General features: G+C 42.3%; 1 protein-coding gene across 6 annotated transcripts in view; it reads right to left on the reverse strand.

Annotated features, from left to right (window-relative positions):
- Positions 1-455: 455 nt before the first annotated feature.
- NRG1 (neuregulin 1) overlaps positions 456-15292 on the reverse strand; it is a 176215-nt gene continuing 161378 nt past the window's right edge. For 5 of the 6 annotated variants that reach the window (XM_050987240.1, XM_050987238.1, XM_009096077.4 and 2 more), the window contains 4 exons: positions 11648-11774; positions 11021-11151; positions 10197-10400; positions 456-6248 (listed from right to left, as the gene is read on the reverse strand). In XM_050987240.1, coding sequence (XP_050843197.1) covers positions 5597-6248; positions 10197-10400; positions 11021-11151; positions 11648-11774 — 1114 coding nt within the window. In that variant the 3' untranslated portion in view covers positions 456-5596. The remainder of the gene's footprint in view (positions 6249-10196; positions 10401-11020; positions 11152-11647; positions 11775-15292) is intronic. The other variant, XM_050987239.1, reaches the window with a different exon arrangement.

The raw sequence follows: 15292 nt of genomic DNA on the forward strand, positions 1-15292 counted from the left end.
GGATATCTGCCCTCCCTTCCAAGTGTAGCAGAGGGTTGGAGAAGAGTAAGAGCAGCACTAGTACACACAGTATTTCCACTTTATACAATCTCCACGTTTTCTGTTCAGTTATTTCCTGCATCTGATGTGTTTTTCAAGGATTTAGTAATCTACATTGCATTAATGCCTAAGATCTGGCCCCCACCATGAACCCATGGAATCTTTTACAATCTACAATCCCTTGCAGCAAATAATTCTCCAAGTTTCCCACCCCTTACATGAAGAGCTACATCCTTCTGGGAATACTGTACCCAGGAGTTTTGATTGATAACTCCATTTCTTTTATTGGAAGAGGTATTAAACATCCAGTCCTTTCTTACCTTCTACAAGGTAAGTATGTTTCATCAGACCTTAAATATCTTCTCTCTGTGGTCCTTTCTTTCTGAATAATGATATTCAGCCTACCCAGTGCTCCCCAGACTTTTCCAGCTCCAGATATTTATTCACCTGGGTTGCCCTTCAAATCCTTCCCTGTTATACTATTTCTATCCTGAGACAAGAAGACCAGGACCACTCATTGTATTTACAACTGGCACAAATCATGATTTTATATGGTGGCATGGTGGCGCCATCTAAGAGTTCCCAGTATCTGCTTTGCTTTATTGTTGCTGAACAGTGAGGTGAACATTTTTGTAGTGTGTCATTTCCACCCCCCCAACTCTTCCCTCTCTCCAAACCCCATCCATCCTAAGTAGTAGTGGTCAGGGTAGAGCTACTCATTCTAACTTAAGAAACTAAAAATATTTGTAGGAGCAAGAGTGTCTGCCAGAGACCCCCACAGGGATGAGTCATAAATCTCAAGGAACAGTGGTCCACAATAGAACAAGACCTTTACAACAATGTTTGGATACAGAAAGATGGTAGCTAGTGACCTGGCACAGTCTGCTGAGCAGCTGGGCCAGGACCACACATAAACAATTTAATCCAGCACCTCTTTTACTGAAAATGAATAACAAAACCTTAATAAATCAACAATTACTTATTGCTGTATTTGGGGTAATAAATTCTTTAGTTTATCAGTAGCTTGTGGCTTCCACAGCATGTTCTTTGAACAGTTTGCCTTTCAGTTACATCCCCTTTCTCTCCTGAACAATAAATTAGCATTCGTTTTTTTTTTTTAAGGAAGAGGGGAAAAAGAGGATATATTACAATTTTTTTCAAAGCAAAAGGAAAAATGCAACATCTTTTTGACATATATCTTAAAATAATATGAGGATAACTTTCTCTGAGTGTTAGATGCCTATGCATAAATAATAAAGGATGTTATGTTATTTACAGTGTTACACAATAAACTAAGAGCGTCTCATTTAACACAATATCCATAAAGACAGTAAATAATGAAAACATCCACATATGTACAAGACATATTTACAATAGAATAGAGAATTACAAATGATGATAATTGGCCATGTTCTTTGTCTGCCCTTCTCTGCAGCATTTCATAGGTGCTTTTTTGTTTCTTACTAGAAGTAAGACCCAGGTAATTGTAAGTAGCCACACTGCAGGGCCAAGAAGCGCTCAACAGGCTGAGAGGTGTGTCCTTTGAGGAGACACCAGTTTGCTATCCTGGATGCTCAGGAAACTGCTTGCAATGTGTGTGAGAGAAGCAGGGAGATGCAGCATTGTTGTTTTGGACTACTGGAAAGAAGGAGCTTTCCTGTTTCCCTGATAAAGGCAGTGATTGATCTCTTAAACCTGGGTGTGTTGGGGTGGCTCAAGTGAGGAAGGGAATGACTGGGCCAAAAGGAGGAGTAGGCTTTTCTCTGTTGCATGAAAACCTATATAGAGCTGTAATGATTTACACCCCTTAAATATGCAGGCTATACCAGGTTGTGCACAACAAAATCTAGCTATACACTCTTGAAAGAAGCCTTTCATCTTGGAACAATTCCTGCATATAAACACATACACAGGAAAAACTCATGGCTCAAACTAAATGACATAGAAATAAACCAGGACAATCTTAACAACTCTGCCACCACTGGAATATTTCCCCCCTCTTCAAAGTATGAAGTATGATTCTTCTTGCCATGACTTTCAGCCAAAGAACTGGCAAGCATCACACAGTGATGGCTCAAGGGTGTTGGGACTGCCTAGCTCAAAGGTCTGGGAAATGAAGCAAATATCCCCAAGAGGGGAGCTGGCCTTTTCCATAGGCACTTGCTGGCTCTGCGCTGTGCTGCTGCAGCCTCCAGCCCCTTGGCCAGCAGGAACTGACTGCAGCCTGCCAGCAGCACCTGTGGCCAGGTAGACTCACTAACTTCTGGGTGTAGACCTGACTGATGTGAAACACTCTCACAGTGTGATAAACACAAGCTGAGAGGTGAGGGTCTGTGTCCTCTTCCCGCTTCTGTGCGTGCCAAGCCAGGGCAGTTCCCGAATTCACTGCTGCATGAATTGTGCTGTAAGGCTGGGTTCTTCACAAAGATCTAAGGGCTTAGGCAGCCATATCCCCAATTGTATTTTCTTGTTCTTAGGTCCATGTGAAGTCTCCGGCCTAATTTCATGCTTGCTCTATAACACACTGTGTATATTCTGAGGGGTAGGAATAGCAGGAACTGCACAACAATTTGACTTTGAGGCACTGCAACAGAAGATGTGTGACATTTTCCCTAGACCTATACCAAATAAATCTCACATTTACAGCTCCCAAGTATGGAATTTCTCCTTAATTTTGTACTGTCCCTCCACAATAACAGTGTCAGTAGTCAAATCATCTACTCAACATCAAGGCATGTTCCCTTTCTATCCTCATTAATCTGTCTGGGCTATTATAGATACTTCAACGAGAGCTGGCCTTATGGCTGATATATGCTGGAGGAGTTTACAAAAGACCCGTCTTATAATCTCTATTCTGCCACTAAGATGGGTGATTTTGGGGCAAATCTCTTGTTTCTCCGGTGTTCTTTTTCTGTCTTATCTGTCCTGCAAGGTCTTTGCAGTTTTAGAGGCCTTCCTGAAGGGACAGATATTCAAGTGCCCAAGGAAACTCAACAGTGCAAATCTTTTGGAAACTTGTGGCCTTCATTAGGAAAGCCCACCTGACTCTGTACTATTGAGTTGCAGACTTACTGGAGAGATGGATATTCTGCTGCATGGGATTGCAGATAAATAGGCATGACTAAAGGGATGAAAATGAGAATATGGCATATAGAATTTGTAGAGAGGTTATGTTTCAGTCTGCAAAGGCAAAGTGTGTTCAAGTACATGCCAGCTAAAGAAAAATGGCAAAGAGGACTTAAGTCCAGACAGTATGTATTTGCCATCTTCCACAGATTTCTCAAATAAGCAGTGCCATTTCAGCCATCACACAGCCCAAAGCTGTGGTAGTTTCCTAGCCTTTTGGTTCTACCACTGCATTCTAGTGGACAACTTTGTTTCCTATACTAAGGTTTTTGTTGTTCTTTTTCTGCTGAACCTGGTGTTCAGGTAGACTCACCTGTGTTCTTACTAACATGGTATGGTTACTTATACAGTTAGGAACTCACTGATTTTTGTCATCTTGGCAAAGATCTTCTTTTGCTATACTTTGCTTTCAGTCTCAAATCAATAGGACACCTTGTTCAACAAAACTCTTAGGCACATGCTTAACTTTTTCATGTGCTGGATGTGTCAATGAGGGTCTAGTACATGCTACATGAAGTTAACTTTTGCTGGGATTAGCATAAGCATATGCTTGAACAATTTACTGAGTTGGGACTTTTGTACCTCAGGTTTGCATCTCACAAATTTTCCTTGATGTATTTCTCTTCATTTAACTAGGACCAGAATGTGGCCCAAAGGATGAGTGTAGTTTGGCTGAAATTATTTTTGTCTTGACAGGGCTCTTATTTAGAGCTCAGTAATACCTGTAAAACACATGTTCTCATTTTCAGAATCCCCAGAGTCTAGGAAAAACATTTGTTTTCCACATCAATCCTGAGTCAATGCTGTGCCAACTGAACACACAACAAAAAATCAAAAGTATAGAAGAGGCAGAGTGACCCTGACTAAACTGATAGGAATTCAGTGCAAAAGAGTCCATTTGCTTCTGTCTGGATGGATGCATCTGCTCCAGCACTGACAGCATCCTTGTTCATTACTAGTCAATGACTTCAAGACTGTCACTGGCTATATAAACACTGATATTAAATAGTCACACATGGGTTACTAGGGCTGTAACTCACATGGTGTGCTTGCCTTCATAAATGGGCTCTGCATCAGCCTTGCCTCTCTCAACCCAAGTAAAGGAGTCAGTAAAGGTGAGTGGAAATAAACTCCACACATCTGCTTTGTCCCTCCTACGTGCCTATACTTTTTAACCATTCAGCAAATCATGTTATTCCTCCCTGAAAGGCGTTTCTTTGTCCAAGAGGAAGCCTTACTCCTACAGCAACTCTAACAAGGTATTGCTAGACGCTTGTCAGGGTTCTTTCTGAGGAAGGAAAAAAGGGGAAGAAAATTGAGTGGAAACAAAAGAATAAGTCATGTATTAGAAATCAACATTAAAGAAATAGAGGTGAAAACTGATTGCACTTTTATTAGTGGCATTTGTTTTCCAGCTAGATCTCTTCCTTGCTTGATTACAGATATCTATTATATTTGCCCCATTAACATAAACTAATATAAATGTTTTTTTTTTTTTCCTTTTTTCTTCTTTTTTTTTTCTTTTTTTTGTTTGAATAGAGTATTGGGTTCAAAGCCTCAGCTAACTTAAACCCATTTCCTAAGGGATAACTAGAACAATTAATATCTGGAAAATAATGAAATTGCAGCTCCTAGTATTACAAGCTGACCTCTGATTAATAATATATTTGGTTTAAAATCACAGTATTACTTTCTTTCTATAAGTAACATTACTTAATGCAGGCTGGCGTTTTTTTTTGTTTGTATGTTTTTTGTTATCCTGCTGTAATTAATAGTAGCATGCTGTTAGATCTACTATTATCCCAGTGCTCAAAGAAGCAAACCTTTTGGCTGGCAGAGAGCAGACAAAACTCATCTCATATACGGAAAGCAAATAAAAGTTCTCATATAATAAACTTTTTTTTTAAACTTTTTTTTTATCTTTTTTTTTAAATCTTTTTTTTTTTCCTTTCTGACTCTGTGTGAATGTATATGTGTGTTTTTCTGGTGGAGTAGGGTGAGAGTGCCATTACAGGGCTTTCTGATTTCGAGACTCTACAGCAAGCGACCAGAGGGACTTCTGCAATTCTTGCAAATCATACATCCAGTCATTATAATGCAGTGCACAAAAAAGCTAGGACAACTGGGGGTTAAAAGGTTATGCAAAATACTATGGGACAGCCATCATTGTAACTGTACAAAACTTGCTCTCAACTTAACATAACATAAAGGCACCATTGATATCTTTCCCCATTTTTGAAATACTGTAAAAAATTGCTACATATGGCACATAACACATTTGTACATACGTATATTTAATTTATAAAAGTTTTCTTCCCCTCCTGTTTTCTATCAGCGGAATTGCTAAAATAAAATAAATTGTTTAATTTAAAGGTGGAATACTTCATTATATAAAATAAAGTTTTACATGTGAATCTATGTGTTTTATGTTTTATACAGCAATAGGGTCTTGGTTAGCTATCACACTGGACAACCTTGCTTGTAACTCTTCTGGTGTGGAGAAGCGGTTTGCCGGGTTAGTCCTGGTTTCAGCCAGCCGGAAGGCAGTGGCTGGCTCCAGACCGGTTGCCCCGGGGTTCGGTATGCTCAGGAATGGTGTATCCTCACCTATTCTTTCATCTTCCGTTTCGGTCTCAGAGCTGCTGCTCTCAGAGCTTGTGTCAGAGTCCACTTCCACCCTGCTGGAAATGTGGCCATTGGGCTTTGTTCTTTTGACCCTCCGGCTGTTGGTGAGTTTCTTTGGGGGCTCCTGTGCTGGTTCATACTCCTGCGTGGTCTCGTACTCCTCATCTTCCACAATCCGCAGAGGACTCGGTGGCAGGCTGTTGCTCTCATGGGTGGCATTGTGGTGAAAGGAGTTGAACTGCTGAAGGTGGTGGTCGTACTTCTCATGCAGCTGCAGCGGAGTCACCAGGAGCAGAGGTCGCTCCTCTTCTATGAAGGGACTCACCGCCACTGAAGGGATGGAGATGGTCAAGCTGGAAGCCGGCGGTGACATTGTGGAGGGGAGGGACTTGGGAGAAGTTGGAGTGTGAAAATCAACGGGTGACATGCGAGCTGGTGTGGTCATAGCTGAGACATACCTGAAGAAAAGAGATGGGGACAGATTGCGAGCACAGGAGCAGTGGTGACCTGCAAAAACAGCAGCTCATGTGGACTGGGAGAGAAATGGCAGGGATTCCCTTAAGATCCCCAGCATCCTCACACAGGGCTACTAAGGAACCTTTCCTCTTCCTATTAATCCTATAAACTGCTGACTTCTGGGACTCTGGGCAAAAACATATGAAAGCAGGAGGAGCGTAGCAAAACTCCCAGATCCCAGCCATGGAGATGCTGTAAATTTTTTACCAGAATAACTTTCTGGAATGAATCCAGGAATGGGATTCAGAGACAGACAGGCTGCCAGAAACAAAACGCATTTGCAAGTATTTTCTCAAAAGGAAAACAGCTGCTGCACTTCTAGAAGGCTTTGACCAGAATCTGGGGTACATGCAAACAGACAGGGGGAAAGAAAGGAAGGGAACTGAAGGACTGTCCTCTTGGGGCTTCACCCTCTTCTGGCAACCAAACTGTCTCAGGCTAGGGAGGAAAGTAATGTTTGGATAAAATGTAGAGCCAGATTCTGCTAATTTTAGTCACCAAAGGCAGTCAGAGAAGCATTTGTGCTGCTCCACTCCTGGGTGCTAGTTACCCTGGCTGGTAGATCTATCTGCAAAGAAGCATAGAGTGTCATTTGTCCTCATATGGGAACAAATGCTGAAAGACAGGATTGTCTGGTCTAGTGCCCATGATTTCTCTGCAAAATTTGTCCCTGTTCCTGCAGGAAGGGTAGTGGTCAGAAGTGATTTCTGAAAATGAAGCTTAGGTGCCATTACAGGGTTTGTCCCAAAGAAACAGAACAAAAAATGTGAAGCTCTCAACTAGTTTTAATCAGTAGACATGCTATGAGGTCATGTGGATTCATGCTGGGTGAAGATCTGCCTAAAACCTCTTGATCAAAAGCACAGTGCCCAGCAAAACACTTTGCATAGTCTGGCTTTGCTTTTATTCTTATCCTAAATTCACCTGCCTGAATTTTGTCTGTATCTAAAGTTAAAATCATTCTGAGCACCATCACAGGCCCATTGAGAAAAGCTGTACGTCTATGACTGATGTAGTTATTTAGTTTTCTATCAGTGGTTTATTTATCTGAGCCTGAAATTACCGAAATAAACCTGAATCCATCTTTCTTATCCAATCTACGACTCAGTTGCACATGTTACACTTGATAAAAATGGAGTTACAGGAAAAGGGAGAAAGTGGGATGGATTCTGGACAGATGTGCAGCAGCATAAATTGATTTCACTAGAGGCGCATTGATTGCACATTGATTTACATGAACTGAGGAGCAAGAGAAAGGAAAAAAACAAACCTGGAGTTATGCATATGAATTAATCATGTTGGTTAAGCAAAGGGCAATGAATAGGTCTGTGCATTGGATGAATTAAGTAATTTTTTCTGCTTCCATGAGTGAGCTTTTCATATTTTTAATGGCATTGTCTGAAAAACTGAAGCCTTTCTACTTTCCCAGTTGGTACACTGCTGAATATACCTCTTTATGACACACTGGATTCTAGCTAAACTGGTTCTGTTAACCCATTGAGTTGGTTAAATGTGTTCAACAGTGCAGGCTTCCAATGGTGTCAAGTTACTCATACTGAAGGGTTGTGCATTCGCACATTTGTGGTCTATTCCCCCACACCCTAACAGGCCAGAGCTAACTAGCTGCTGTCTGCAGTCTGAGGCTCAGAGGCTGAATTTGTGCAGCTCTAGCCCATCCTGAAAGGAAGGTTAAAAGGTGATTGATTTATTCAGCTTCATGGCCAACTATGCTGGCTCAGTGAAAGGGGATCAGAGTGTACCCATGGCCATTCAGCACACATTAACTTGTTATATGCTGCCAGCTTCACCACATAGTCCAGCCTTTTGTGCAGAGACAGTGTTTTTTGATCTTCTCTCCTGTAACACAGCTAAGGACATCCAAGATAAAACTGCTTGTGCCCTCTGTTTGTGTACACAGGTGGCAGGGCATGGGATCCAGCAAACGTGTGGGTAACGCAAAACAACCCCTTGAAATGTCTGTTTAATTTAATTTGAAAATTGAGGAAATGCAGCCTTGGTCTACCAATTCACAGTAGAGCAACATGTGATGGCTTCAGGAAGTAATTTGTCAGCTCCTACATTCCTTTATGTTTCTGGGTAATTTTTAGTTCCAAGTAACTCTCACTTTTTCCCTTATACACACAAGCCATCTCAGGAACAATTGGCAATGTATTTCCTGCTTGCTAAAAAAAGATGAGGCCTGCAATTAATGCCCAGGGAACTATCATCTCCCACATTTCAAATTTGTGATTGCTTTAGGCACAGGCAAGGATGTCAATGCCTGATGAATTATCACAGAAATGTTGCTGCTATTGACCTATAGTACAACCTTCAAGAGACACAATAATTGATGAAATGCCTTCTTTCTTCTCAGAGAAACAAAAAGGAATATGGTCTCCCCTCTCGCCCAGCACCACGCCCCCAATTAAATCTAAACGGTTCGTATTAGAATGATGCTTTGGGTGTGTCCCATGCAATGCAGGCAGACAGTAAGAATGGTCTTCACTCCTCACATGCAGATGCCCAAATATACTAAGCTGTACTACTCACCATTGGCAGGTGTGTGGCCGTGCATCCTGCTCGGTTCCCAGGCAGGAGACAACATGGTATTTACTGTTACAGGTCCTGATCCAGCAAAGCACTTAAGCACATGCTGAGCTCTACCCATGTGAGTAATCTTGCTGATTTCAGTGGGCCTACTTGCACAATTAAAAGATAATCTTGTCAAAGTGCTCTGCTGGATTGGAGCCATGGCTGTTTATGTCATGTGAGCCATGTATCTTCAAATTAAATTCCATGGTAAATAACACAAAATTTTTAATGAGAGGGTAGTTTATTATTCTTGGTGGTACTACACTCAGGGTCCTTCCTCAGTGGGCCCTCTTCCTGCTGCTCAGCAGTTGTTTCTGCGGCAGAGGGAGGACCACAGAAATGGCATTTGCCGTATTGCGCATTCATTTTTCTGAAAACCACAACTTGTCTCCTACACAACTCAGTCTCCTTGGGTTGCCAAAAATGCCTGGCTTCATTTTTGGCATCATGGACACTCCACAAGGCCAAATCCCTTGTGATTTCGAAGTCCTCAGAGAACTGGTCCATAACCTTTTGTTTTCCTTTTCTTCTGCCTATGATTCCGGGGAGAAAAGCTCTTTTAAAATGTCCTGCTTCTTCTCAATCTTTCTATTGCTATTCTGGGGCCATCTTGATCTAAAATGCTAGCCTAAACCTGAGCAGGATTTTTTAGTTAAAGTTTTTTTGTGACTGATGTGCTTCTAGGCAGACCTTAGGAGCTGATGAACCAATCTTTGAAGAGAAAAAAATTACTTGGTTGGAAAACTCCTGGCCAGGTTTATTTATAACTATTCTTGATTTAATAATGACCTGAGTCCTTCTGGCTTGCACTTTGTATTTTTGCTATTATTTAATAAATGGTTAAGGGGAGTTTAGGAGCTGGAACCCTCCAGAAAGTAGGTGGTAGCATAATTTCTATATTGCTTAGGAGTTATTAGGGCCCTCCTCCTGTGGATCAAAACATTACTTTCTCACTGCAAAGTCTCTCAGTCTTCTCACTTGCATCTTCTAAGAAATTGGTAATTAGGCAAAGTTGTGTTTATAGTTTTCATGGAAATTTCTGACTAATTACTCCAATGGCACTTTTCCAAGTACGAACTGCTGGCTAATAGGACTAAATTCAGCAGAGGCAAGAAGGGAAGAAGTGCTTTTGGTGGACTTTAAGCTACTACTCAGCTCTTCACCTTTATGAATAAGGAGATGCATGCCCTACGTGAACAGCTGCACTGTCACATTTTCTCCTGTGCTCCCAAGCTTTGGAACCATCTGGGAAAACACCAGGTCTTGCCGGCTGAAAGCAACGGGGCGGTGTGTCCTACCTTTCGCTGTGAGGAGAGTCTCGGTAGGAATCGGGGGTCTCTCTCGCGTGCCGGAGGAAGCTGTTGCCTTCCCGTGGCCCGCCGATGCCATTGAGGCGGCCCCGGGGCCCTGCTGGGCTGGCGTGCCTGCTGTTCTCCATGGAGGAGCTGACGAGCACCGAGTGGCTTTCAGAGAGGATGCTTTCAGTGTGGCCATTACTCCAGCTGGAGAGCAGCAACCAGGAAAAGAGAGAGGGGGAGTGTGAGAGTGGGCTTTGGTGGCAACTGTGTATGAGCAGAAGTTTAGCCAGGGAAAGCAGGGGCTCTGTTGCCACACAGGATCTGCAGCATCACCTTTGGGATGGTAAGTGGAGCTGAAGAGTTTAGCAAACTTTATAAATCCACAGGACTCAAGGTGATTTTGCCACACAGGGCTCTGTTGCCACACAGGATCTGCAGCATCACCTTTGGGATGGTAAGTGGAGCTGAAGAGTTTAGCAAACTTTATGAATCCACAGGACTCAAGGTGATTTTGCATGTATGGATAAAAGACAAGGGAAGGAGGGTTCTCCTCCTCCAGTCATTAGAACTGTCCCTGATTTAGCAATTTGCATATACTAAAATTCAGTGTGACAGTATTGGAATGCCATTCAGACAATAAAGGTCTTTATAAATTCCTGGGAAGATAATAAGTTAGGTGATATGATATCAAATATTGTTAGCCTTAAAATGAAAACACTATGAAGGGAGCACAGATCTCCCCTGCTTTGTTTTACACATTTTTGGGTTTTACCACAGCAACAGATCAGATATTACAGCTGCTATTTGCCTTCCCCCTCCAGTACCTGTGGCTAGGTGTCTGGGTGACTGTCACGGAGTGATGTGTTGTGGAGGTGTAGTGGCTTGTAGAAAACGAGGTCTCTGTTTCTCGCTCGATGACATGCTCACCGGAGATTACATTTTTCGAAACGTACTGCTGAGAAAACCCAGACAAACCTCAGGTTTACCAACTGCAATTCACAGCACATTTGTAGACATAATTCCCAATCCCTTCTTCCCAGATTTCAAACTTTTACATGTGCCAAAGCACAAATTTTGTCACTTAAAATTGTGTCAGAAACTACTGACACACTTGAGGACACTCTGTGTACATAGCCCGTCTAGACTCAAAATAGGAGGAGACAAATGATGAAAGTAGCAAAGGTCTGCATCCCACACAAGCTATAAAAATGTAGTTAACAAGGGAATGAGAAGTCCCAGTAGACAGATGTGTGGAAAAGCAGCCTCCCATTACCATCAGATACACCAAAGAGGATGGTGTATCTGATGGAGAGGATGGCAGCAGTTTGTGATAGCAATCTTTTCTCTGTGGAGAAAGCCAAGAGAAATCAGTCACTAGATGTTTAAAAGCTGTGGGGTGAGCTTTCCTGTGGCACTGGCAGCCTAGGCTGAACATGTGCAGTGAAACCTACATTGACGAGCTGCACGTTATCGGGCGGTGGGTTGGGGTGGTGCGGCCCATTGGCCATGTTCATCACGTTGTTCCTTTCCGAGCGCAGGCTCTGCCGAAGGCGGTCGTGCAGCTTTTTCCTCTGCTTCCTGTGCATGAAACACAGAAACAATTTTAATAGACAGACAAAAGGAGAGCAGCTGCACCTTTCAGCATATTGATGTTGGTGATAATAATGTAACATCGGTTTTTTTTGCCAGAATTTTCTCCACTGCTGCTAGAGCTCAGAGTAACTCTCAAAACCACAGGTCTAATTGCAGCTGGAGCTGTGGGGACCTGCACAGGGGGAAAGATATTTGGGATCCCTTCCAGGAGTCAGCAGGACAAAGGGGGACAGGAATAAAAAAGTGAGAGGAAAAGGGAAGCCATTCCTAAGCAGTGCTCTGTCTCAGGAGGAGAACTTTTCTGCACTCAGGAGGGAGGGGGGAGAGATTTTAACCCAGACACCTTGACACCCTCACAAGGGTAAAACTTCTGACAGCCCATCAAGTCACACCTCTCCATTCACCAGAGGGAGCTAAGGTGTCTGTGCCTCAGAATTTGGCTGCAGACACTGGAACAGGGTCTTTGTGATGTGGCAGTTACACATTTTTTTGGTGGGATTCATCCCCTACCTCAAAAGTGTACTTCAAATACATAAATGTGTTATAGAAGAGTGCAGACGAAGACTCAGAAATCCAAAGTGAGACTATATGGCATAGGCCTGAGCCTCCAGAGTTCCTGGCAGCTCTGGAAGGTTTAGTTTCAGCAACATCAGGTTTGCTCTGAATCCTAAAGATCACCAGGTGGATGCCATGGGTGCTAAAGCATTTAGTAGAACTATCCACGTACTAAAGACATGATCTCTGACTGACTTTGATGCTTCTGCTGTCTCCTGTCCTTAGCTGCTATTTCACCACTTGCTAACAACATGTAATTTCAATGTGGAGTGTCTGAGGGAGCTGGGGTTGTTCAGCCTGAAGGGAAGGAGTCTCAGGGTTACCTTCTCACTCTCTACAACTGCCTGAAAGGAGGCTGTAGCCAGATGAGGGGTGGCCTCTTCTCCCAGGCAAGTAGCAACAGGACAAGAAGAATGGCCTCAAGCTGTGCCAGGAGAGGTTCAGGTTGGACATCAGGAGGAATTTCTTCATCTAAAGGGTTATTAAGCATTGGAATGGACTACTCAGAGGAGTGGTGGAGTCACCCTGTCTGGGGATGCTCAAGAAATGACTGGTCACTTAGTGCCATGGTCTAGCTGATAAGGTGGTGGTCATTCAAAGGTTGGACACATTCTCACAGGTTCTTTCCAACCTAAATTATTCTGTAATTCTGTAATCCTTCCAGCTCTCTTCAGAAGAACTTTTCAGAAGACCATTACAAGCTGTCAGCAGCAAAACTTACAGCATAGTAAAACCTGGCTATGCAGAACACACTAATTAAAACACCAAAACAAATAACCAGAGAAAGGGATATTCAATTTCATACTTAATTTCTAAATACTACCCAATTTTCTCTCATTATATTGGAGAACTTCCACCACACTGTCACAGAAACCAGGGCAGTGAAGGGAGGATGCAGGCTTCAACACACTCTGGAATGCATACGACTTTGGCTGTGGCTAAAGCTAAAATGCCAAGCTGTAAGCAGAAATGCAGATGGGGATGGCAGGGTAGGACAGTGTAAGAGATAACTATTTTCAATCCTGTTCTGAACTCAAGGGGACTATTTCAAGCTTTACAAAAAGGGAGGAATGAGGGAGGGCAATAACTATGTTGAAGCTTGATAGTCATGAAAGCCTAAAGACAATGAAAACATGATCTGATAGACAGCATTTTACATATTTTCTCTGTGTGTATGTGCCTGGATAGTGGAAAATGCTTAATTTATATCACATCACATAAGTGAATGGCATACACAGATACATCTGTCTTGGAAATGCTCCTGTCTCAGAAGGATACACTCTGTGGTTCATGTGGACTTTATGCTTTGAGGATAACCAGGCATCATCTTAGGACATGTAAGCAGTTAAGGTGTATAGACAGCGCAGTGCCAGGAAATATTTGAGCTACCCAAAGACCTGCTGGGCTGAGAAGCAGCACTCAATCAAGGTTTTGACTTGATTTCACAGCTCCCCTTCATGAGACTCTGGAGACCTTGTGAGCTGAGAACAATCTGAATTCCTTAACGTGGGAGACAAAGCAAGTTCTAGAAGGAGTCTGAGTTTGTCATCTACAGGACTGAAATCCTGGCACATGTAACCAGGGAATCTGTCCCTAGAAATCTGCATTATTCCCACCAGTGTGGGAAATCTGCATTATTCCCATCAATGACCAGTGTATTTGAATTTGCATGCTTTTATCTGTGCTGTTTGTCCTGTAGTAAAAGGACACTAACTAAATAAAGAAATTACTCTACAAAACTGAGATGAGAGAGTAACAGGTAAGCTACTATGTACTTAAGAAGCTTTTATATTCAGTGTAAATGGTGTGCAAAATAAAGTACCTCTGAATTAAGGCTCAGGGTCTGAAGCTAATGCCTTGGCAATTTAGTAGCAGTATTTCTTGTAAGGAGACCAACAAAATCTAAGCTATTAGATTATTACATTGTTCTCCTAACACCATTCCAAGATTAATCCTGGTTTCTGAGTTTTCCCCTATGTAGGAAAAAGAGCATATGCAAATCACCTCACAGATACCAGTCTGGCCTCACTGCTACATTTGGAGGGCCATGCCCTGGCATGGGACATTCATCAACTGTTTTTGAAAACAGTTAACTTTTGGTTCACAGTGATTGCTGATGTCTGGGGCAAAAAAAGCATCCAGACCCCTGATGGATTCTGCGGATTTCTTTGTACAGAAAATCTTACTTCAGGATCATGACTAAATGTTTGTTGAAATACATGGGGATGTGATTTCTAAAAGCAGTAATTGATCTGATTTTTTATTACTGTTTCAGCTGCTCCCCACTGACCATTGGCACAAGGTTATGGGTAGGAGCAGCTGTGCGTTTGTGTCTGGACTCTCACTGAGAGGAATAAATGATCTCCCTCCTCCCCTACTTTTAACACATTCATTATTGGTGGGGCTTACAACAAAAACCAACTGCCAATCAGGCCTTGAAACAGTAAATCAGGTTTATACAAATGTGGAATATTTATGATAAGGTCTTTCTGTGTTTTGGTGGGGAGATTTATAAAGGCAGCTAGAAGTTTTGGCAGCAGAAATTCTGCTGATGTTCTGTGTAATTTATAGTCCATAGCGCCTCATGCATGTTTCAGAGTCACCCCCTGCAATTTAGAGACTCACAGAACACATTTCAATGCCTACTTTCGCACTGAGAGCACTTTTGTGTTGAATTTTTGGCCTTTGGTGTATAGTAACTTTTAGCATCATTAATTGTGTCTCAAGTACAAACAAATTAGGCTTATACATAAAATTCACTGCTGGAAAGCAACATGATTCCAGGGTTGGAGTTTGTTCCTTTTCAGCTGGGGAAACCAGCTGAAATGGGTGATAGAAAAGAAGGCAAGCAAAAAAAGACAAAAAACTGCAAATTACATTTGAAGACTGAGAAATCTTTCCGATACTGCTCTTAATTTTGCACTGCTGATGGACATGGAGACTCATAT

This window comes from Serinus canaria, chromosome Z (assembly GCF_022539315.1).
Source record: "Serinus canaria isolate serCan28SL12 chromosome Z, serCan2020, whole genome shotgun sequence".
In the NCBI taxonomy this organism is placed as follows: Eukaryota; Metazoa; Chordata; class Aves; order Passeriformes; family Fringillidae; genus Serinus; species Serinus canaria.